The 23,675-nt window shown below is 41.5% G+C and overlaps 1 protein-coding gene across 9 annotated transcripts in view; it reads left to right on the top strand.

Moving 5' to 3' along the window:
- The window catches only part of COL11A1 (collagen type XI alpha 1 chain), a 256,244-nt gene that overhangs the window by 7,078 nt on the left and 225,491 nt on the right, over nt 1–23,675 (top strand). For all 9 annotated transcript variants that reach the window (XM_090048879.1, XM_090048883.1, XM_090048880.1 and 6 more), the window contains exon 2: nt 10,620–10,787. In XM_090048879.1, coding sequence (XP_089905005.1) covers nt 10,620–10,787 — 168 coding nt within the window. The remainder of the gene's footprint in view (nt 1–10,619; nt 10,788–23,675) is intronic.

Raw genomic sequence — 23,675 nt, forward strand, 5'->3', positions numbered from 1 at the left:
GCTCTCAGTTTTACAGAATTTTGTAGCAATAACCAGGCTTCAGGTAAATTCCACTAAGGATCTGATCTTGTAATACACAGGCAAGTCTCTCATTGACCACACTTTGCTCATTGAGTTGTGAATTTTTTCTTGCTTACTTTCTTTTTTTAAACTGAAGGGGCATTACAGACTTAGAGAAAAGAGATACAAATATATATTGATGGCCATCTAAAATGAGTCAAACACTAGGTGAAGTGTTTTAATTGTCTTTAAAGTATCACTTGAACCTGATGTAGGATTATCAGGAGATCTGTGTTGACCTAACTGCTGCTAATGAAATCAAAGGTCAAAATCCCAATAGCAGAAATAGAGGTTGGCTAATTTTGAGCGCATTTAAAAAAATGGAGTCGTTAGCAAAATAATTGGTTTTTCATAAATAATTTAAAGCATTCCGGTATGCATCTAGCTCATTGTAGTTTCGTTTATACCCATCAAATATCAGCAATCTACAATATTGGTTTACCCATGCCTTGAAACGTCATCAGCCCTTATCTTTGCTATGTTCTTTTAAAGGAAACATACGTGACAAAACACTTAAGTGATTATATCTCACCTCTATAAATAGATATGACCAGCAAAATTTTCAAACCCAAGTACCAAAATATAATCTAACTTCATATTTAGGCACCAAGATGTGGAAGCCAATTATCAGAGATGACGTGCATTCACTTCAGTTAGATAGTTTAGATGTCAGTTCTAAATCTTGCAAATGAACTTCTCTATGGCTCATTTCCCCATTCTGTGAAATGGGGTTAACTATATTATCTATTTTTACTTTTATGATGCATTTAAGCTACATTTAATAAAGGACTTGGATAACTTTAAGTACCACAGTGCCTAACTTTTAGGTTTCCGACCTCCAGAGGGGAATCCAGATTTCTCTGTTAGCTGCTTAGGCTCCCTATACAGCTTATGGGCAGAATGTGTAAGTAGCAAACTGAGCTAGGAGCTAGCCAAAGGGTAAGGTTATGGACAGAAATGTGTCTCACCCTTTCCATTGCTTTGGCATATAAGGCAGCGCTACAGACATGGCCACGTAGGATCCGGTTTCTAGAATGGTCTCCTGGGGTAGAAGACTACATTCACTGTTTCAAAGAACGGTGGAATGGCTTTCAATTGCAATTTTAAATAAAGGTGCCTAAATCCTTTATTGGTGATAATCATAAGTACATAAATTAATAGGAATTACTATTTATATATAAAGTTTTCAATTTCTAAAATGTGAACAATTATAACTATCCTTGAGTGCATACATAATTAATAAAATACTAAGCTTATCTCATTACCAGGGATCCAGGTTTCTTCTTGCCGCAGAAAATAGCAGATATTCTCCTTTAATGGAGAAAATGCAGATTTTCTCGTTTAAAGGAGAAAAACATGGGAAAGCAAGTTCTAGTCTGCCAAGGGCTGCTTGGGGTTGAAGGGAGTGGGAGGAGGGCAATCAGAGGTGAGGAGTGCCACATGCACATGCACTTACACTTGGCAGCCAGGCAGGGGTGAACAGTTCCCACAGCTCTCTCCAGGTAAGTCTATGGGAGGGAGGGGATACAGGCCACGTGTTGGGAAGAGGGAGGGGACACAAGCAGGGGGCACATGTGTGGCCCATGATTTCTGCACCCACAGAAGTGCACAGGGCTGGAACCAGGCAGGACCAGCTCGAGGCAGGTGCCGCCTCCATGGCTATCACCACCAAGGCAAGCCACCCCCTACCTGGCCAGCAACGTGGGGGTGGGGGACGAGTGGCACTACTCTGTGCCACTGCTGCTTTTGCACCTCACCGTTGTGGCATGGCACTCCTTCACGCACTGGGTCCTGCTCACTGGGTTAGGGAGGTGGCTCCTCTGGAGCTGGTCTGGCCTGACTGCAGCCCTGCACCCCACTGTGGGTGCAGAAAACTCAGGGGGCATGTGAGCTCCACCACTGTGTCACGTGTGCCCCCGCCTTCCCCGTACACTCATTCCCTTCCTTATACATTGGGGGCCTAGGAGTGGGGGGCAGTGGGTCTGTGGGTCAGGAGTGAAGGGTACCGGCATGGGCAGGACACCAACCTATCAGGGCTCCTTAGCACCATAAAGCAGTGGTGGGATAGCCACAGTTGGACCTGCATCCTGGTAAACTAAGAGGGCAGGGGGAGCTCTGATTTTCCATGATAAAAAACCCAAAATGAAACACCAAAATTCATAGTTATTTAGAATGTGTTTTATTTTAGCGATTGAGGCATTGGTAGGCTTCCAAATTGTTTTAAACTTGTAAATATATCAATCAAACCTTGTGTTCAATTGATACGTACATATATATTTGTAGTATATATATATAGTAATGATAGATTTCCTGTTCTGGACACCTGCTTATTAGGAGGTGGTCAAAGACCGTACACATGCAACTAAAAAGCCATTAGGTTAAAATCAATATGTACAGATAAAGCTGGATGCTACAATGAAGTATTTAGTTTATAATGAACAAATCCCCAGTTATTGTATTGCATTTCGAGTTAATCTATTGTGTACCGCAGGGATAAATGAAATTCATGGGTTACTGAGTTTGAATTGCAAACCATATTTAGAAATGGGCATCTCTTATTAATTTGTACTTTTTCAATTGCTGTAAAAATACTGTTGCTGAATAACAGTATAGTAGGAGGAAAATCAAAATAGCTTTTCCATTTGTACGTCAAGTGCAAGCAGATATTGAAAAACTTGTTCTTCAGCTTCTATTGATTTTTACATATCTATAAAGTATATGCTTTTTTTCCTTTTTAATCTTCATTTAAAAGATGCTTTTCATCAGGGTGCCTGAGTCTTGTGGACAGTTTAGATTAAGATAATCTTCCACTTCTCCCTAAATAGGAACTATATTGTCTCCAGTTGTGTAAGAAAACTTGAGACAATAGCCCAAAGGTTAACCTACATTTTATTAGGTACTTAACAAGATTAATTTTTTATTTAAATGGTTCAGACTCAGAGCAACTTCTGACAGAAATTAATTCAGAAATGAATTCCAGAGCCTGCATTTTGTAACCACAATCATTTTATTGTCAGCCCTGGAAAATTCCACTTTGAGGACTGATGTCTGAAGTCTTCCTTCTGAATGCAGATAAGGTGATAAGGCATAGGCAGAGAAGTGATCTCTGAAATAATTCTTAGACTTAGATTATTTAGTACTACCATCTTTGAAATGGTTGATTTAAATGATTTGATATGCCATGGTGGGAAAAAAAATTAATATGCAATGTTGATCCAAAATGGGAACAGCCATATCTTGTTTTCATTGGGCTTGTCTACAGATGCTTTTATGCATGCCTAAACTTTATGTGCATTTTTCTAATGCACATTAAGGTCTACAGGTGCACACACTAAGGCGCATTAACGCTGTGTGCAGACCCATTTGGGACTAAAATTAGTTCCAATTCAGTTGACATACACAGTGTTAATGTGCCTTAGTGCATCTACACATGTGTTAAGACACTTTAGCTATTTGTGTCTAAATTTGATACCTGTAGATACCAGATTTAGGTGCAAATAGCCTAAAATTGCCATTTTTAAGGTGCATTAAGGGTGCACACACGTAGACCCATGCCATAATGCGTCTTAAAAATGGCTAATGCACCTTAAATTGGCACATGTAGACGTACCCATTGAAGCTTTCAAGGTGTCTTCAGATATTGCAAAATCCACAAAGGAGAAAAACAAACTCAAGATTGCTCCTCATCAGCCAGGCAGCAAGGGGTGAGAGATTGCTCCCTGCCCACATGAGCTGCCTGTTGCCAGGGTGAGCTCTGCCACCAGAGCCCGAGTGGAGACAATATCCCCTGCCCCAGCAGCAGGCTGTTAAAGCAAGAGGGAGCTCCCAGCCCCAGCTCGGTGATTGTGTCCAGGGCTGGGAGAGCCTTATGTCCCAGGCCAAGCCCTGCAGTTGCAGGGCCTCGCCTAGGAGATCCTTCTCTCGTAGCAGCAGCTCTGTGGTCATGGGGCCAGCACTGGGAGATTCTTCTTCAGCACTGGCAGAGAAACTACCACAGCTCAGGCTGGGAAATGAGGATCTCTTAACCCGGGCCCTATGACTGTAGAGATCAGGCTGGGAGATAAGGATCTTCCATCCCTGGCCATGCCATTGTGATTTTAATCATGGAGAGGGGGCCTGGGAGCTTCCTGCTGCCAGGGCAGAGGAACGTTGTCCCTGCCTAGACTGTGATGGCAGAGTCCACCCTGGCAGCAGGCAGCTCCTGAGGGCTGTCTGCTGGCTCTGTGTTCCCTGCCAACCCCTGTGCTACCACCTAGGGGGAGCCTAGAGTTCCCCCGGCTGCTGCAGGGGGTTGGTGTAGGGCCGATGGGGGTGGGAGCAGATTGCTGCCATTAGCAGCAAATCTGCTTCTGTATATTTTCTCATGTAGACATGTGCCTGGGAAAGTTTACCATAGATTAATTTACTCTAGAGTAAGCTGCTCCCAGATTAGTTGCACTTGTAGACACACTAACTGACTCTAGGCTTTATATTAAGCAGGAGAGCAGTGAGGGAATGGACTCTTGGATTTGCATCAAAAGAATGTTGCATATTTATGGTGTTATAAAATAATACCTATTATGAGCTATAATGTTCCACCCTTACCACCACTGATTACTCAATTCAAGGGAGACTCCCACCTCAATCACTGTTACTGCTTACAGAGTAAGGTACTATGCAATCTAAATCACAATATAAGAACCTGCTTCTAAATGAGAATGGCATGGGTAGTGTTGTAGTATTAATGATATAATACAGGCCACATACTTAATTCTAAATTCATGCTGTGTAGAAGTTGATGGAAGGCAATGCATCTTTCACTTGTGAATAAAGAGATCAATGTGGGCCAAGATTGGAATCATGCTTCCTTTCTTTAGTCACTTTTCAAAAATAATTACATTTAATTTTTAAGTAAAATATACTGGTTATTAATCTACAAGATCTAATAAGTCACTGTAGTATTTTGGGAAAAAAAGGGTGTCTGTACACTCGCTATAATTACAGTGCATCAGAGCAGTCTGCTGAAGCACGGTAATTACTGCACTCCAGCAACTTCTCATGTCCCATGTATCAACCTCCCATATCAAATGAGCTTTAATTCAGGTGCCCCTACCACCATTTTGAAGTGTGGGGATGCTGATATATGAAATGATGTGGTGCTTTAATTAGAGTTGCTCTAGGAACTGTTCTAATTAAAGTACGCCCCCGCCCTCACCCACAGAGCACATGTAAAAGTGCCCCAAAAGTCTAGGGTTGAAAATGGTGACCAAAAATAAAACACCTTTACTAAATCCTTTTGTGCCATTGTTTTTTTTTTCAGTTTTTGGTCTATAGGTATTTGTTTCTCCAGTGTAGGACAAGCCTCAAAAGCAAGAGATAATCAAACATGCTTCAAATATTAAATTCAGTATGGACTACTATGGACCAAATTCTGTTCTTACTTACACTGGTGTAAATTTGAAGAGATTCACCAAAATAAGTGGAGTTATTTCAAAATTCTATTAATAACCAAGAGCAGATTTTAATCTTGTAAATTTAAATATTTGAAATACACAAATGTTTTTACTTTAAAGATACTATTCTTTAAGAAACTTTTGTTCCTTGGCTTTTCTTTTTGGGACATGGAGCATCTATATTATGCCTAACATCATCACTTTAAAGCAAATTAAAAGGCAGTATGATATTCATGTATATTTCAAGACTGTTTTTGAATAAGAGGCCCTTAAGCCTCCATGTCATACCAGAAATCTCTAAAGCACAAAACTATTTTTTCTAGTTTCAGGTGTGCAACACTCACTAACATACACAGAGGAAGAGAACTAGTGTCTCTTGGCAATATCCTGCTCCTGAGAGGGGCAGATGTGCAGCTGAGATCTTAATGATGTTTAGTGGGATGAAATATCCCTGTGTATGGGTTCTCCATTGCCCAGCACTCAGAAACTGGAAACCTGCTTTTTCAATTCAGTCTAGGACTTAGGAGGACTCCATGTTGTAACAAGCACAGGGTTGACCTTTGATCTAGTGGGGCATCTTTGGATTCTAATCTGATTCTCATCTGTTTGTCTGTGGTTCTTTAGTCCAAGGAGGGGTTCATTGTGGCCATAAAGTTCTGTGTGAATGGATCCATTTGCAGAATCTAAGACTTTTTTGCCAATGCACTACGACAAACAAGCAACCACATTTTAAGACTTGCCATCTTAATTCTTATGTGCACAATTAATTTTGTCTCAGAAGGAGGACATATGCCCATTTTATACATATGAAGAGTCATTTGTGCATGTTCGTTTAGTAGCTGCTTTCTCCCCACCTCCCTTTCCATTCCCACCCCCAAGGACCAAATCCTGTATACTACTACTTCATGCACTCAATGGCATGATGTGATTTAACAGCTATTTGTTTTGGGTTTTTTCCCCCAGGAGATGTTTCAAACACAACTCTACTGTTGCAGTGAAACCTTTATCATTTCATTATTATCTAGGGCAGAATTGATCAACCCCTGATCCACATCCAGATCTGACCCTAACAGTGTCATCCAGCCCATGGGGTTCCCTACACATCCATGGAGGGCCCTGTAGGCTGTGGCCCTGTGAGCTAGATTGGGTGCCCAGGGCAGCGTGGAGCCCTGCACCCTGATCCTGGTTCCTGGGGCTGGGCAAGGGTGTTGTAGGGACCCAGAGGCTGATCTTAGTTCATGGGAGTGATGTGGGGCCCAGGAGACCAAATCTAGTGCAAAGAGGTGGTATGGAGCCCCAGGACCTGATCCTGGCCTGACCTGGGCAAGCAGGGTTCAATCGCCCACAGACCAGTCCTGTGCTATTCATCTGGCTCATGGGGCTGAAATGTTGAGCACCACTGATCTAGGAAACAGTACCTGAATACTACTGTGCTGAATAAGAGACCCTTTAAAAAAGGTTTTTGTATAAGAACCCTATTAATGATGTAATAGAAAGTAATGCAATGATGGAATTAGTCAAAAGTGATCCGAGTGCCAATGTGGATGAGCATCAGGGTCTCTGACTTCACCATGAGGTCAAGAGCTGAATGATTATTGTGTCTGGAAGAGAAAATCTCCTTAGAATGACACGCTTCAAAGTTTAACACCCAGCATTGTGGGTTGTGGAAAACTTCCTTTATTCATTGTGGTGCATGACCTTCTCTTAAAGTTGCTTTTGTAATCAGTTTTGTAATTTCCATGATGCCAGTCAATTTGATGGTCAACCAAAACTGTTTCAAAGATCAGAGAAAGTTCCTTTGTTGTTTGGGGTCCTTTTTAAGGCAAAACATGCATAATGATTGGAGACGTTCAGATATTTCTTTTGAATAAAATACCCTTTTCAATCTGCAAATCATTGTGAACAAGTTTTGCTATATTTTTCTATGGAAATTATTTAACTGTTGGAAACGCATTTTGACCTATGGGCTGCTTGCAAAGTATTAATTGTGACTATTCATAGTCTGTAAATGACCATTTAGAACGTTGTTATGTTTGTTTATTGGAACTTTTTAAGTAGCAGAACAATAAATTATGAATAATAAATAATCTTGTTTTGAGGGGAGCATTATTGATATTTCAAGTGTCATAAGTGGATGGCTTAATTAATACATATCACCTCTCACCGTTCTTAAAGTACAGGCCAGCACTTGCAAAGTTTGGGCCTATACTTTTAGTCTCTATGAATTTGAGTATTCAATTTTGAAACAATTTTTTAGGAACGTTTAAATAATTAGAAACTTCCAGGTAGATGTAATCAGTTTATAGGAGATGTATTTCCTAGGATTCTTTCAGAATATACTTGCTTGTGATAAATATTCAGGCCTTCATTTGATGCAGAATGGAAATATTAGCGGCTGAGTTATTTAAAAAAAAAAAACATCTCGTAGAAGCTCACATATAATGTTTGCTAAAAATATATTTCCAGATGGAAGCATAAATTCTATTAGGGAGACCTTGGAAAAGATTTTGTTTAGAAAGTCCATTTTTGGAGTAATGCAAGGTTGGGTTTTACCACAAACTTCAATGCTTTTGATTATGTATCTGCATGCTGGCAGTGCAATAGATTGACTAGGATGAAGGATTACAGTTTAAGTTTGCTCACATGTGTTAGTGATAGAGAATGTATAACAATGATTTATGAAATGCTAAGAAGTAGTAAAATGAGAACTGAAGACACACAATTGCTCTAGACATTTAAAAACAGTGGCTAGAGCTGTGCAAATAGTGGGAAAACTTATTTTGGTTACTCTAATGAGAATTTTGTTCTGTCTGTGTTTTCAAACTTTTATTTTCTCTTGGCAATCATTCACCCAAATAGAAGAATATTTGGAAATAGTGATTTTCATTTTTGCTATTACATAAATGCCCTAAGGAAATGAATGGTCAATAGAGAGCAAATGAATAAAAATTGCCATCTGTTGACACTTCATGAACAGGAACATTTTTAGCAGTTACATTGTGTTGAAATTTGCTTTGCTCAGCTTTTACAGTGGGAAGTCATTTAATCTGAAAACAGAGTCTTTTAAAAAAGGAGGAATAGATTTGCCTACTGCAAAGATTGGTCCCAGAGTTAAAGTGATCATTAAAAAGATCTGTTTCCAGGACTTTTTTCAATTGAGTGATTCAAGTCTCATGAAGAGCGCCAGATTCCCTGTCCTACTTTCACCTAGAAAGATTCAGCAGGGGCAGTGTAATGTGAGGGACTTCACCCCACTCCCTCTACTGAAGGAAAAATAGTTCATTCTTTGCCATTTAATACTTGGCCCTACTGTGATAGCAAGTGGGAGTGCCAAAGAGTGAAGATTGCAAGAGTGGTTTTTGTTATGTTGACACTTGGTTAAGACCTGGATTTAGATTCTAAAATAATTTCATGTCATCCAGCAGTCACAGGACAATTACAACCTAGGTTTGATTTATGAATGTATTAAGTTTTAAGACCAGAGTGTCAAACTAATTTGGCCCGTGGTCCAGATATGAATTTGACCAGAAGACCTATAAGCAGTGGTGAGAACGTTTATCACTAGCTTTGGAGCCACTGTGTTGGTGCAGCTCTGGAAACTGGGTGGTTAAATGCAACTGCCACGTGCTCTCCCCTTTCCCTCTGCTGCTGATTTTAGTTGCGAGTGGAAGTTAAAAACTGTCAATTTAGCATCAGGCCAGAGCGGGAGGAGGCTGAATAGTAGTAGTGTTAACTGTTGGGGCTCAGGAGCTGCATTGACACAGTGGCTCCAGCAGCTCAAGTGACAAGCCCTGTGGGCCGAATTCAGCCTGCAGGGGTGGGTTGGCTAGCCCACTAGAAGCCTCACTGGCCAGATGACTTGCCTCTATGGGCCAGATATGGCTGAGGAATTTGCCTTCCTTATCTTAGATTATGTAGCATGTAAGGTCTTTGAGGCAGGGACCATTGTCTTGCTCTGTGTACAGTGTGACACACTGGGCTCTTGGCCCCTTATAGGTCTCCTATGCACTTTTGCAACACAGTAATAAATGAGCATTTGGACCTTTACCTAGAAATGATTAAAGGCTTTACTTATGAAGTCCTTTTCCTGACCTATCTGGCATGGTTTCCACATGTTTGACAACAGCAAAGATGTTTTCCCTGTCATCTTGGAATGCCTGATACAAAATCTGAAATCAGTATTTCATCATTTTCATACCTGAGAAGTAATTATCAACAGCAATAGTTTCAAAAGGATTAATGACAGAATCTGAGGTGGTAGAACAGGCTGTTGGAGCAAGAGGTCATATACCTACCAGGTGCTGAATCAGCTCTGGAAGAGTAAAAAAGTTAACAAAGAATATCCTTGCTTTTTTAAAGAGCCAGACACTTACCACAGGACATCTTTCAGCTAAAATCCCAAGTAAAGATCAGAAGTATGGATCAGTCCAGCCAAATTCCAGAGGAAAAAAAAATCTACTTAATCAGTTGACTGCCTCTAGCCTTCTTTCTGGAGGTAACCCCTCCTGATTTTTACTGTCAGACTAAAACCCCAGCACATCTCTTTTCTAGTGTGGTCAGGAGGACAATGGCTCCATCCATGTTAAGTGTATGCAGGCAGCACAGACGATTAGACAGATCTGGGATGAAATTAACTCCTTCACTTCTAATCTCTGGATAGGAGTCTGCACATTTGGTCCCAGGTGGTTAGAACATGTTTCAGTGCTATAGGTGAGAGAAAATCATGTTTGGTAGCTGAGTATGGATGACATACATTAAAAGCTCTTTAAAACAATTCCATGTATGAAAATTAATTTCTTATGGGAATGTGTGTTGTGACTGCCACTGTCTAGGTTTTGCTATATTGATGGAATAATAGATCTCAATAGTGCATGAGTCAGCTGATTAAAAAAAATATGATTTTAACTATCTGACAAAGGAAATAATGAGCTCCTACTTATTTGTTGAGAAAAAAAATACTATCCTAGTCTAGGAATTGCCTGCAGTAAATCAAAATATGATATAGCTATTGCTATGCTTAAATGAAGTGCAGGCATTTTGTAATGAAATTAATTTGCTTTTAAAGACTGCAGAATTAAACTGGAAATGCGAATAACTTTCTGTTGTACTTTTCCCCTACTTTTTCAGCTGAACCAGTTGATGTGCTAAAAGCATTAGAATTTCACAATTCACCAGAAGGAGTATCAAGAACAGCAGGATTTTGCACAAATAGAAGGGATTCAAAAGGATCAGATGTCGCTTACAGAGTTTCAAAAAATGCACAACTCAGTGCCCCAACAAAGCAACTGTACCCAGGTGAGTTTATCGCTTGAGTTCCCTAATGTATTTTCTTATTGTCTGTGTTCTCCTGATAGCTAAAGGACAAAATATAGCCCTTACCCATTTTCATTAATTACTGTAGCACCACAAGTTTCCCCTCCTTCCAACTCAAGCACAAAAGCAGGTAGCAGATAGTCAAAAAAATTTATATATTAAATGTCCTGGACCTAGATCTCTTATGCTGGTTTTATATCCCTATGATTTTACCAACTGCAGTGGAGTTACTGCTGTTTTATTCTGATATTCAGACATTAATGCGAGCAACATGTGTATTGTTCTCAGACCAACCCCTGACATAATTTTACCTGGTTTTCTCATAGTTCTATCGAAGAGAATCTTAAAATATTTGGTGGTAGATCCAAAATATAGAGGGCAAATATGGAAAGTTTCTTACTGCAGTCCCAGGACTGGCTTATTTAAAACGATACTTCTTGGAGTGATGTTGGCATGGTAGAAATGCAGATTGTGGTTAGATGTTGCAAAACCATTCCCAGAAATATCATCTGTTTGGCATTACCTTAGAATGCCTGGGCATTCTGGGGACTGTGCATGGTTAGTTGTGGGTAGCAGGTAATGTGATTCCATCCTGTCTGATTTTCTCTGAAATGAAATAAGCACACTTTGGGAAAAGATTCTTTGTAGGATGAAAAAAGTGACTTTCATGCTTCCATTTTCCTGGTATACTTTTTTACATGATTGAACAGGTTTGGTTAACACTAATAAAAATCTATGTACCCCCCTCCCCAATCCAAAGCTCTCAAGTTTTCATGTCTTGACATGCAGCTAGAATTCGAGTAACTTTGCTTGTGACTACACAGATTAGACACAGGCAAAGAAGAAATGCTCACCATTTGCCTGTTTAGGTAGGAAACACATAGCCAACATCTGAACATTTATAAAAAAGACAAGCAGTTATTGTAAAGCAGGGGTGCTCAACCTCCAGCTCATGGGCCAAATGTGGCCCATGGAGCCATGATATCTGGTCCATGGAGATCCCCATGGGTTGTAAAAAAAAATTTGGCAGGTGGGGCATAGGGAAGCTCTGTGTGTCGGCATCCAGCCTTGTCCATACGGTTGCTTATTCTGAATTCTGTTTCATCACATGACATAATGCCGTACCGTAGACTTTGTCTGGAAGGCAAATGCACATTACTATTACTTGTAAAAAACAACTGGACTACTGTATAGATTGGATTCAACTTTTAACATTTATTTTAATGAATTCCTTATCATTTATCTCCTGTGTGACTCTCAGCAGTCTCTAGGAGATTTATATCTAAGTCCTGTAGACTTCAGGGCAATCCTGAGGGGTTGGCAGTCCTGCTTGCCTGAACCATTGCTGCACACTGGCATCAGGGCTGGGCTGTTCACTGCCTGCTTCACACATCTAGATAGAGCTACTCCACCTTACTCACCCAACCCTGGGCTGCTCTCCACTACCCTCCCCAGCATGTCTGGATCAGGACCATTCCATCCCACTGCCCCCCAAGCCCCAAGGGGCCAGATCAGGGTTGCTCTGTCCCACCTTGCCCTGCATGTCTGGATTAGGGCTGGGCTGCCACCCCACCCTCTTCCTCCATGTCAGGATTGGGGTTTCTCTACCCCATGCAGCTGGATTGGGACAGGGCTGCTCCCCATCCCTGCCACCCAGCAGATGCATCAGGGTTGGGCTGTCCAGCAGATGGATCTGATATTCCCCATCCAGCCTGCAGGACAAAAAAGTTTGGGCACCATTTTTTTTAAGTGATACTGGGCTCTGAGTAACAGGCTGACTTCTAAATAGGAACCTCCTAATAAGCCATTCACACTTATCTTGAAATTTTCACTTAAAGTAAATCACTCAAATTCTGCTACGTTTCTTTCTTTTGCTATATTCTCCTAGCTAAAATTGATAGTTGCACTGAAGCCAATGGAGCTGTGTCCAGCAGCCGATATAACCCACTGAGGGTATGGACAAACATAATTTAAAAGGGGAGGGACAGTGCAGCAGCTGTTATTTTGTAACTGTGACAGTTGCATGATCATGTAGCAGTGTAAGCTAGCTAACTTGTGCTAACTTTTAACACTGAATGAAACAAAAATTGCACCTACAGAGGTGACTGAAGCATCACAGCAGCTTACACAGGTGTCCTTTGATGTCTACAGTTGTCATGTCTGTGTATACCCTGAGTATCATACCCTGCAAATAGTCCTATTGAAACCAGTAGGTCTAAACATAAATTGAAAAAAAAATCCATTATTATATTGAAAACACTGAACGATATAACTGCTATAGCCACCATATTAATCAATGCCTTCTTTGTGTTGATATTACAATGTCTTTCATAGATACAGAGTAGGAACTACAGGTACAGCAGATTTCAGCCTACTCATATAGTTGGATATGGGATTGTTGGCCTTTAAACACTCTTTGCTCAGAGCAAGCACCTTCTGCCAAAGCAGCCTGAAAGTCCAGACATTCCCTTAGGGAAGAAGTTCCTGTGTTAACTTGCAGTTATTTATGAATGACAGTGCAAAATAACTAGGAGATTTGGCAACTAAAGTGGTAACTTCCCGTTTTGGTCTTGAATGCCAGAGCAAATATGTTTATCATGTTGCCTTTTGACACCTAAACTTTAAGTTGCCTTTGGCAGCTTTTATGTAGATGTTTTACTTTTTAACATCTGTATGTTAAAAAGCTTCTGAATTAGAACAGAGCTGGATTCAGCTATTGGATTTCCCATTTCAGGTATGCAAGAGAAAAATGCTCCTAGAAAAAAAACCATGACATTTTATATGGAAAAAATGTCATGAGGCCCCTTTTTAAAGGACCTGGGAAGAAAGTTAATTTAAACCTTCAAGGGTCAGTGAGCCTTCTTATTCTGGAAGATTTGGGAGGTATCCAATAGATATAGAATCCCCTCCGTCCCAAAAAAAGGAGAAGAAAAAATCCCTCTTTGGCCTTTAAAGGAACTGTAGGCCTGATACTTAATTTATCTGGGCATCTAACTCCCATTTTGCATAACAGAAAAAAAAATTAAAGAAGATATTCCAAAAGGACTGAGACATGACTAGGCCACTAGGATATAGTTTAGCTGAGCAGGACAACATACTGAAGTACTGCATCTGTTCACTTTGACAGCACTTTCACAGGTGATCAGGAATAGAGCACTTTTATTTACTTTGGTTCCAAGAATGGCAATGAAGCTAAAATGTTTAAGGTCACTGGAAAAGATCATTAATGATCAGTGAATGTTGTAGCAGAAGTGAAGTGATTTTTTCCAGTTTACCCACCTGTAAAACTCAGTAAAATATTAACTTATTTCCTAAGTGTATTAAAGTGTGCTTAACTAATTAATCAATGTTTGGAAAGATTCAAGTTCATTGTCTACAGACCCTCATACAAAGTAGGAGTTTCATTTATGTAAGTACTTTTATTCCTGTAATACCGCTTTGTGACAACCTACTAGCTGTCTTTTCTGATATTTGCAAAAAATGACAACCCAATTGGTTGTCATTTGCTTAATGACTTTTGCCTAATGACAATGATTTGCCTAATGACTTCACTATTAAAATTGTTGAACTCAGCAAGTCTATTTTTAATGTGCTTAATAAAGTAAGTTCTAGGAAGAAATATAAAAATATTTTATACTTAGTTTCAGTTCTTAGCTAGGAAATGCTTAATTTGCATTTTCAAGTTTTATAGATTGTAAGGCTGGAAGGGACCTCAGAAGATCATCAGGTCCAGCCCCCACCTGCACTAGGCAGGAAATATAACTGGGGGTTAGATGACCCCAGCAAGATGACCATCCAGTCTTCTCTTGAAGATTTCCAGGGTAGGTGATTGCAGCACCTCTGCAGTCTGGACACCCTAACTGTGAAGAAGTTTTCCCTAATGTTGAGTCAGAAATGGTCTTTCAGGTATCTGTGGCCATTACTCCTATTTTTCCCCAAGGGTGCTCTGGTGAACAGTTGTTTGCTGACCTACTGATGTATTCCCCTGATGTAGCAGTAAGGTGCTGCCAAGTCTCATCTCAGCCTTCTCTTTTTTTTTTTTAGGCTCGTCCTTCAGCCTTTCCTCATATGGCTTGCTGTGCAAGTCTCTGATCATATGGGTGGCTCTTCTCTGGACTCTCTCAAGCTTTTTCATGTCCTTGTTAAGGTGTGGTGCCCAGAACTGGATGCAGTATTCCAGCTCTGGTCTCACCAATGCCAAATAAAGTGGAAGAATCACATCCTTGATTTTGCTGGAGATACATTGATTGATGCAGAGTATTATTTTTCCCTGCTGGCTACAGCGTCACACTGCCATCTCATATTCATACTGTGGTCTATTATTACCCCTAGGTCCCTTTCATTCATGGTGTTAGTCAATTTGGCACTGCCAAACCTGTAGGTGTGTAGGGGATTGTTCATCCCCAGGTGGAGCACCTTACATTTCTCAATGCTGAACTTTGTCTGGTTCCGATCCACCCAACTTGCTAGCCTATCTAGGTCCACCTGTATGTGCAGCCTATCCTCAAGTGTGACCATGCTTCCCCATAACTTGGTGTCATCTAAGAACTTGACCAGTGAGCTCTTCATCCCCACATCCAAATCAATGATAAAGTTGTTGAAAAGCAGTGGACCAAGCAGAGCCCCTGAGGGACACCACTGGCCACTTCTCGCCAGGATGACACAAATCCGTTCATTAGAACTCTCTGGGTCCTGCCCCACAGCCAGCTTCCTACCCACCTAACTGTCACACAGTTAAGCCTGCAATCCTTTAATTTTCTCAGGAGAACATCATGGGATACCAAATCAAAGGCCTTTTGGTAGTTAATGTATACAATGTCAACCTCCTCTCTCTTATCCAGGTGGCGAGTTACCTGGCCCTAGAAGGAGATGAGGTTGATAAGACAAGACCTGCCCATGACAAAGCCATGCTGGCTGTCGTTCAGAATCCTACCTTCTGCAAGCTTATCACACTTAGACTCCTTAATGATTTTTTTCCAGGATTTTCCCTGGGATAGAAGTTAGGTTAATTTTCTTACAGTTACCTAGGTCCTCTTTCCTCCCCTTCTTGTAGATGGGCACAACATTGGCCCTCTTCCAGTCCTCAGGGATCTCTCCAGAGCGCCACGAGTTTTGGAAAAGTTTTGCCAGAGGTTCCACAATTACTTCAGTCAGCTCCTTCAGCACTCTCTGATGAAGTCCATCTGAGCCTGCTAACTTATATATGTCTATTTTTTTAAATTGATCATGCACCAGTTCTGCAGCAATAGTAGGAAGGCATTCCTACTATGCCCATTCTGTACCCTACCTGGCATGATTTTCTCCTTGGCCTGGTGAAATACTGAAGCAAAGTAGTCATTCAGGAGTTCAGCTTTCTCCTGAAAACAGTTTGATAACATTGATATTTTTTTCCCTTCTTTTCCATTTTAAATATGTCAGACACAATTTTCTTATCATTTGCAACTTACATATGAGAGCAAATACATGAGGATATCCTAATACAGATTTTTTTGGGTAAAAAATACAGATACCACAAACCTTCTGAAATGAAGGAAAAAATATTACTTATTTTTTGTGACCCCCGCATGAAGAAGCCACTATTGATAAATGCACATGCCTTGACTAGATGAATTAGTGCCACCTGCCTTAAGAATTTGCAACATATTTTTCAGATTAACAGTTCAGACAAGGCAGGTGTTCAGTTCCTTTCAAGTTATCCATTTGGCCTGCCTTCATCCCAATCACCTTTTCTCTTTTGCTTTTTTTTTTCCCTTTTGCCATCCTCTGTTTCTCTTAACATTATGAAAGTGTATTGTATATTGTAATTTAACCTGAAAACATAACAGTTTTATTTTATTCTTGAGAATAATTTGGGTTTGATCACAAATTATTTTTATACAAAGCTCACCAATTCCAGTGTAATGACATCTTTATTGACTTGAATGGCACTTTAAGGATAAGGTCCTAAATGAAAATCCAAACCATCCCAGATTTATATTATATTTTAGAAACCTTGCACTAACAAATTAAGATGGTTTAATTTATACAGTGCCTAGTGTTATCACAACCAGTATAATAAATGCAACATGAAGCATTCCTGATGTTAGTATATAGCAGGGGAAGTACTTTCAAAACAGACTGTAAAGGAATGTGTGGCTAAAATAAAGTAGCACCTACTCTATCCTGAAGGAATCCTTATGCTAGTATTATTAGTAACACCTTTTTAAGATCATGCAAACAGCTAGGCTTTTAAAAAGTTTGAAAATCCAGAATGTGAAAAGTCAAAAAATTCAAAGTTATAAATATCAGCCTAATGCCAGATTCTATATATTGTATATACTATTGTTTGCCTTAATATCCAATGACAATATGGTAAGATTTACATTTAACAAAGAAGAAAAGGTACAAAATATTAAAAGCATGCAGAGTAGCTGAATTAATGTTGCAAGAGCCCAGGGTCCTTAACTGTATAACTTATCATTATAAGACTTCATAATTTTTGACATTTATAAATGATAAAGCTTTATACAGTTTATAACTTTATATAATTTAAAATAATTATATACAATTATAGCTGGTTGTTCCTCTTTTAGCTAAGTCCAGGAGCCAGGCTTCCCCTTTTCTTACCTTAAACTAAACAGAATAACAAAACATCAACAAAATTCCCCTCTACCTCATCTATCCAAGGTAAGGGCTTCACCACAGTACTGCACTGTTGCCTTTCTTCTCATTTCCCTCCTCCCCAACATTACTCTCTGGGAACTTTTAACTTGCTCTAGGGCCAGGCAATCATCCTTATCAGCTGCTTCAGTGCTCTTAGGCAGGCAGGCAGGCTATGACCCTCTAACATCCTGCAGTTGGGCTGCAGCCCCTGAGCCATGCACCTTGTTACATACCCCCCCAAGAATGGAGCCCATGATACACTCTTCCATGTTTTAATTCCCCTCCCTTTCTTCCCCACCTTCCCTTGGAAGAAGAACTTTGCATTTGCATGCACAGTCTCAGGGTGGTGCTGTAATGAAAAATCAAAAGGCTGCAGGAACAAATACTATCTTGTCAAACTGGGGTTGGCCTTCCGCATAGCATTAAGCCCCGCTAAAGGGCATATGCGGTCAGTGACCAAAAGAATTCAGGCCCCTAGAAGGTAATAATAGAGGGCCTAAACTGCCCAAGTAATTGCTAGAGAATCCTTTTCTATCATATTATATTTTTGCTCCCAGGGAGGTGCTTCCTGCTGAGATACAGGGTGGGGTGTTCTCCATCTTTAAACTCCTGGCAGAGTACAGCCCCCCAAGCCTTACTGCAATGCATCCGTCTGTAATATGAATTCCCTTTTTATGTTCAGGCTGCATAGGACCAACACACTACCAAGTAGCCATTTTACTATACCAAATGCTACCTCACACTTAGGTGACAGCTGCATCCTTTGATGTGATCCCTTCAGTTAGTGGGGTCATGATAGCAGCAAATTGTGGAATGAATCACCAGTAGTAGCTTGTTAACCCTAAAAATATTTTTACCTATTTGGTTACTGACATGAGATTCCATCAGGGCCTTTACTTTGTCTATTATAGACCTGATCTTGCCATTGTTCGGTATATATCCTAGATATCTAGTGTCCATGCATCCCAGGTGATATTTAGTAGGGGTTGCCCTGAAGTCAATTGCTTGTCTTGACCATGCATTTTTCTCACCCGCTAGAGCTGTTCCACCCACCTGTTGGTAAATATCACTACATTGTTCAGACAGGCAGCCACATCTACCTGGTGTGGGTGAAATATGTTATCTACTAGATTGGAAGGTTACAGGGGCCCTGTGGAGACCAAAAATTAGAGTTCAGAAGTGGTAGAGTCCCCTGGGTGTTGCAAAGACTGTGTTTTCTTGGAACACTGGATCCAGAGATATTTGCCAATACCCTTTTGTTAAATCCAGGATGCTTATGTAATTTGCATGGCCTATTCTTTCCAGCAGTTAATCTATTCTGGGCATAAGATATGCATCACACTTCAAAACTTCATTGACTTTATGGAAATCGATAGAAAACTGGACAGTGTTGCTAGGCTTTGGCACCAAAAAAATTGGGAAACTCCATTCACTGGCAGATTCCTCAATAACCCCTAGGTCCAGCTTCTTCTTAACATCTTGTTTTACCATTTCCCTCAGCTGTGCTGGAATTCTTGAGTAACCCTTCTGAATTGCAAAGCCTGGCTTGAATATTATCTGGTGTTCAATCAGCATAGTTGGGGTCAAAGTCTCCCTCAGGATGAAGCCAGCCATAGGATCTGGTGAGGGATCTAGAATACCCAGAACAGCTCCAAGCAAACATGTACAGACCATACAGGCTTCTCAGGCCCTCCAGGACTTTAGCAGGTTGATGTGATGCATCTGTGAACCCCGCCATTTGCCTACTAGGCAGACTTCATAATTTAACTTGTCTACTTTCTGCAGGACCTCAAAAGGGCATTGCCACTTAGTCAGCAACTTACTCTTGGAGGAGGGGAGAAATAGTAACACTCTATCCCCTGGCTGATAAATGTGGATAAATTGCGGAGTTAAACTTAGAATGCCTGCATTCTCCACCATGTATAGTGTGTTGTTCCTCTTTTTGTCCAGCCCAGGAGCAAGCCTTCTTCCTTTCCCTTATCTGAAAGTCTCCAAGTTAAATAAACTGTCCAAAATGTTTTAAGGATGTGGACAGGCTTAAACAGTTTAAAGTGTGTAAGCCACAATAAAGACTTAGAAGGATTAAGCAAATTAGATTTCCTTAATAGTTTAAAGTAATTTAAAGAACTTCAAACCCTTTAAGCAGCTAGTGCTGTTTAAGACTCCTAAAGATATAGAAACGTTTATAAATTATTTAGCAGCTGTAGTTTTGATTGCTTGAGCATAAAATATTTCAGAGCACTTCAATATGGGAAACCATTCTGACTTTGAAGCTCTCACACGGAAGCACCCTTGTGCCCCAGCCAGCTGTGTCAGCACCAGTATGAGCTCTGCTGCTCACAAAAAGGCTTTGCAGAAGGATAGTACTTCATTTACAAGTACTAAACTGATGTGGAGTTCATTAGTTTCCTGCAGTTTAATAGGGCTGCACAGGTAGATGTTGAGATGTTTACTGTGGAGTTAATTAGTCTACTCCACCTTAAGCATCTCATGTAGATGTACCCACTGAGATCTCCAAAGCAAAGTAGGTTTGAATCTTCTATTTTTAGTGCTAGTTTAGTTGTCTTATTGGAAAATGTAGTTATTTAGAAAAATATCTAAAGCAATTTTACTCTACTTAAAAAAAACCCCTAAATATTATTTTTAAGATTAAAATGTCATCTGAAAAAAGAATTAGAGGAAGTTAAAACAGACCCAAGCAAAGATCAGAATGGAAGTTGAAACACAACTTAAGCTACAGTACATGCTATCCTGTTACAGTTATTTCCAGTGACATTTAACCTATTTGTTTCTTGCAGTTTAAAGAAACATTATCATATGTACTGGGGAAAACATGGCAACACTGGAAATCAGTTCACAGTGGTATCACTGAATGTGGGGTGAATGATTTATTGGAATGTAAATTTATGTGCTCAAGCAGCAAGATGGTTCTCATACACGTGGGAAGGCTATTGATTAAGAATGAAGCATGAGAGCCAGTCAACTATTTTCATCTTTTACCTCCTCAGTTGGCTAACTGAGAGAAAGAGCAGCCCTTCTGTCAGGCACATGTGCACATGCACACTCAAACATTTTCAGGCACAAGGAAGGCCTGTTGGAATAGCCCTATCATATCTGCACCATCCTCATTCCATCTGCTGAAGAAGTGTCTATCCTCAGCTGGTCTAACCAAATTTCCCAACAGCTGAAAAGAAGTGGGGGAAGGTGAGATATATTAATTTCACTGGAACAGGTCAACTGTGGGCATAGACCTGTAGAAAGATGGCATGAATTAATTCCTGAGTCATCTTCATTATACACAGTGAAATAACTTGTTGAAATTCCAAAGATTAACATGTAGTACCTTTTGCTACAATTAGATCTGGACAGGTTACAGGGGTGGGAGGATGAGAATAGGATGGGATTCAATACTGACAAGTGGAAAGTATTGCACGTGGGGAGGAAGAACCAGCAGCATACCTATAGGCTGGGGAACTCCCTTCTCATCAGCACAGAGGCAGAAAAGGATCCTGGAGTCATTATTGATTCCAACATGACCATGGGCAGCCAATGTGAGGACACAGTCAGGAAAGCTAGCTGCACCTGGTCATGCATCCACAAATGCATCACAAGCAGGACCAAGGAGGTTATCCCCCTCTATGCCACATACATCAGGCCGCAGTTGGAGTACTGCATCCAGTTCTGGGCACTGCACTTCAGGAGGGATGTGGACAGCATTGAGAGGGTCCAGAGGAGGGCCACTCGCAAGATCGGGGGCAGCAGGGCAGGCCCTACAAGGAGAGGCCACGGGACCCAAACCTGTTCAGCCTCCACAAGAGAAGGCTGAGCAGGGATCTGGTGGCCATCTACAAACTGGCCAAGGGGGACCAGCAGGCTATGGGAGAATCCCTGTTCCACCAAGCAGTACCAGGAGTAACTAGGAATAACAGCCACAAGTTGACTGAGAGTAGGTTCAGGCTAGACATCAGGAAGCACTACTTCACGGTCAGGGTGGCTCAGATCCAGAAACAACTTCCAAGGGAAGTGGTGCTCACTCCTACCCTGGGGATCTTCAAAAGGAGGCTAGATAATCACTTAGCTGGGGTAATTTGACCCCAGCATTCTTTCCTGGCCATGGCAGGGGGTCAGACTTGATGATCTGCTTAGGTCCCTTCTGACCCTACCAACTATGAAACTATGAAGTCCCAAGTTAACACATCTCAAAACCCTTCTTGGAATGAATTACAATATTCCTTGTTGTTTTCCACACTGACGATGATCAAATATTACTTTGGCGAGTTTCTTTTACACGAAACAAAAGATTAATGTAACCAATGACAAATAATTAGAACCTATACATGGAAAATTATAAATTTCTTATAATTTTCTGTATATAGAATTGAATTATTGGTGGATTATCTTAGATTTTCCTCCATTACTGTAGCAGGGAAAGCAGCAGTGGGGTAGGTGGCTTGACCCCCTCCCCTTGTTCTCCCAGCCTGCGCAAACATTATTTGTACCCCCTGCTGCCTGCACCCTCCAACACCTGTCCCCTTGGTGTGTGCACCCCACTGTCCCTTGCCCTCCCCCCAGTGTCTGCAGTCTTTGGAATCTTCTTTCCTGCCTCCTCTCCTTCCTCCCTCCAGTGCCTCTCCACCAGCTTCCCATTTTCCTGCTGCTTGTCTTTTTGATGTCTGACCTTCTGTCTCCTGTACCTCCCCCACACCTGCCCAGGACTTGTCTCTCCTGCCACTAGCCCCCTTCTGCCATTTGCCCACTTCCCCCTATGCCCCCCCACATTGCTGCTGACTTTATGTGGTGGCTCTGGCTCCAGCTCTTGCCTTGGCTAGGCAGCAGTAGATCCAGCTCTGGCTCCAGGTTTGACACTGGCTCCTGGCCAGGTCAAGGCCAGAGCCAGATCTGGGGCCAGAACCACAGCAGCTGGCCTGCTGTGTGCAGTCTCCCCTGCACTATTGTCTTCCCCCTCTACTATGTGGTCACTCCTGTGCTCCCTCCTGCATTGTATGCTTCCCCTCATAGGCTTTTATGGTACTGTACAGACTCTTCTGTGCTCCCCCGCCAGGCACTCCCTCCACTGTTTCACAAGCCAGGTTGAACCACCCTGGCTACAGTCAAGTGACTGCAGACGTGGCAGCAGGTTTGGCCCCAGCCCTGGTATTTGAATCCAAGACAAGGCTTCCTCTGCCCCGCCCCCCCTCCCAGTTTTCAATGGGGAAAAATACATCATCTTAGATTTGAGTAAATACAGGATCTTAGGCACAGTTTGGGATTTCCTGTAGTGGAAGAAAGAATCCCCTTATTGTATTTGAGTGGATTTTAATAACATTAGCAACATACTTTGGCTCTAACCATGAAGTTTGTAGGGAATTTAATCCAAGTGAGGCCACATTGTGTCAACTGGGGCTCCCCATTGTGGGACTGGAATTTTACATAGCATTTGTTTTTAGGCCTAACAATCATAGAATCATAGAAAATTAGGGTAGGAAGGGACTGCAGCAGGTCATCTAGTCCAACCCCTGCTCAAAGCAGGACCATCCCCAACTTGATCATTCCAGCCAGGGTTTTGTCAAGTTGGGCCTTAAAAACCTCCAAGGATAGAGAGTCCCCCACTTCTCTAGGTAATTGATTCCAGTGCTTCGCTACCTCCTAGTGAGAGTTTTTCCTAATATCCAACTTAAACTTCCCTTGCTGCAACTTGAGACCATTGCTCTTTGTTCTGTCATCTGCCACCACTGAGAACAGTCTAGCTCCATCCTGTTTAGAGCCACCTTTCAGGTAGTTAAAGACTATGTCACAGGGAGGAATCAAGGGACAGACCGTGAGGGGCCAGGGGGGAACCCTGGGGTCCAGAACATGCTGGGGAAGGCAAGAGAAGAGAAAAGAAAACAGAAAATCCCTTACTTGTAGCTGGAGCTGCGGCAAAACCGGAAATGGCAGTGGGACCCGCATGGCTCATTAGCTGCATTTTTTTAAAGCTGCAGCCAGCTGATGATAGGAGCAGCGGGAGCCGGATAGGGGATATAAAAGGAGCCATGGGTGAGGGAGTGGGAGAAGAGACCCGGAAGGTCATCAGCAGGGAATGCATTCCTAGAACCCCTACTGGGGGTAAGAGGCAGTCCTGCCTCTCACTGGGCTGAAGAGCTCTTTGAAGTCCATGGCGGGGAAGATGCCAGCGACTGCATAGAGAGAGAAGAGGAGGATGCATGTCACATGGACAGAGGATTCAGA

The sequence above is a fragment of the Crocodylus siamensis genome, chromosome 5 (genome assembly GCF_052110815.1).
Source record: "Crocodylus siamensis isolate JL-2025a chromosome 5, ASM5211081v1, whole genome shotgun sequence".
In the NCBI taxonomy this organism is placed as follows: Eukaryota; Metazoa; Chordata; order Crocodylia; family Crocodylidae; genus Crocodylus; species Crocodylus siamensis.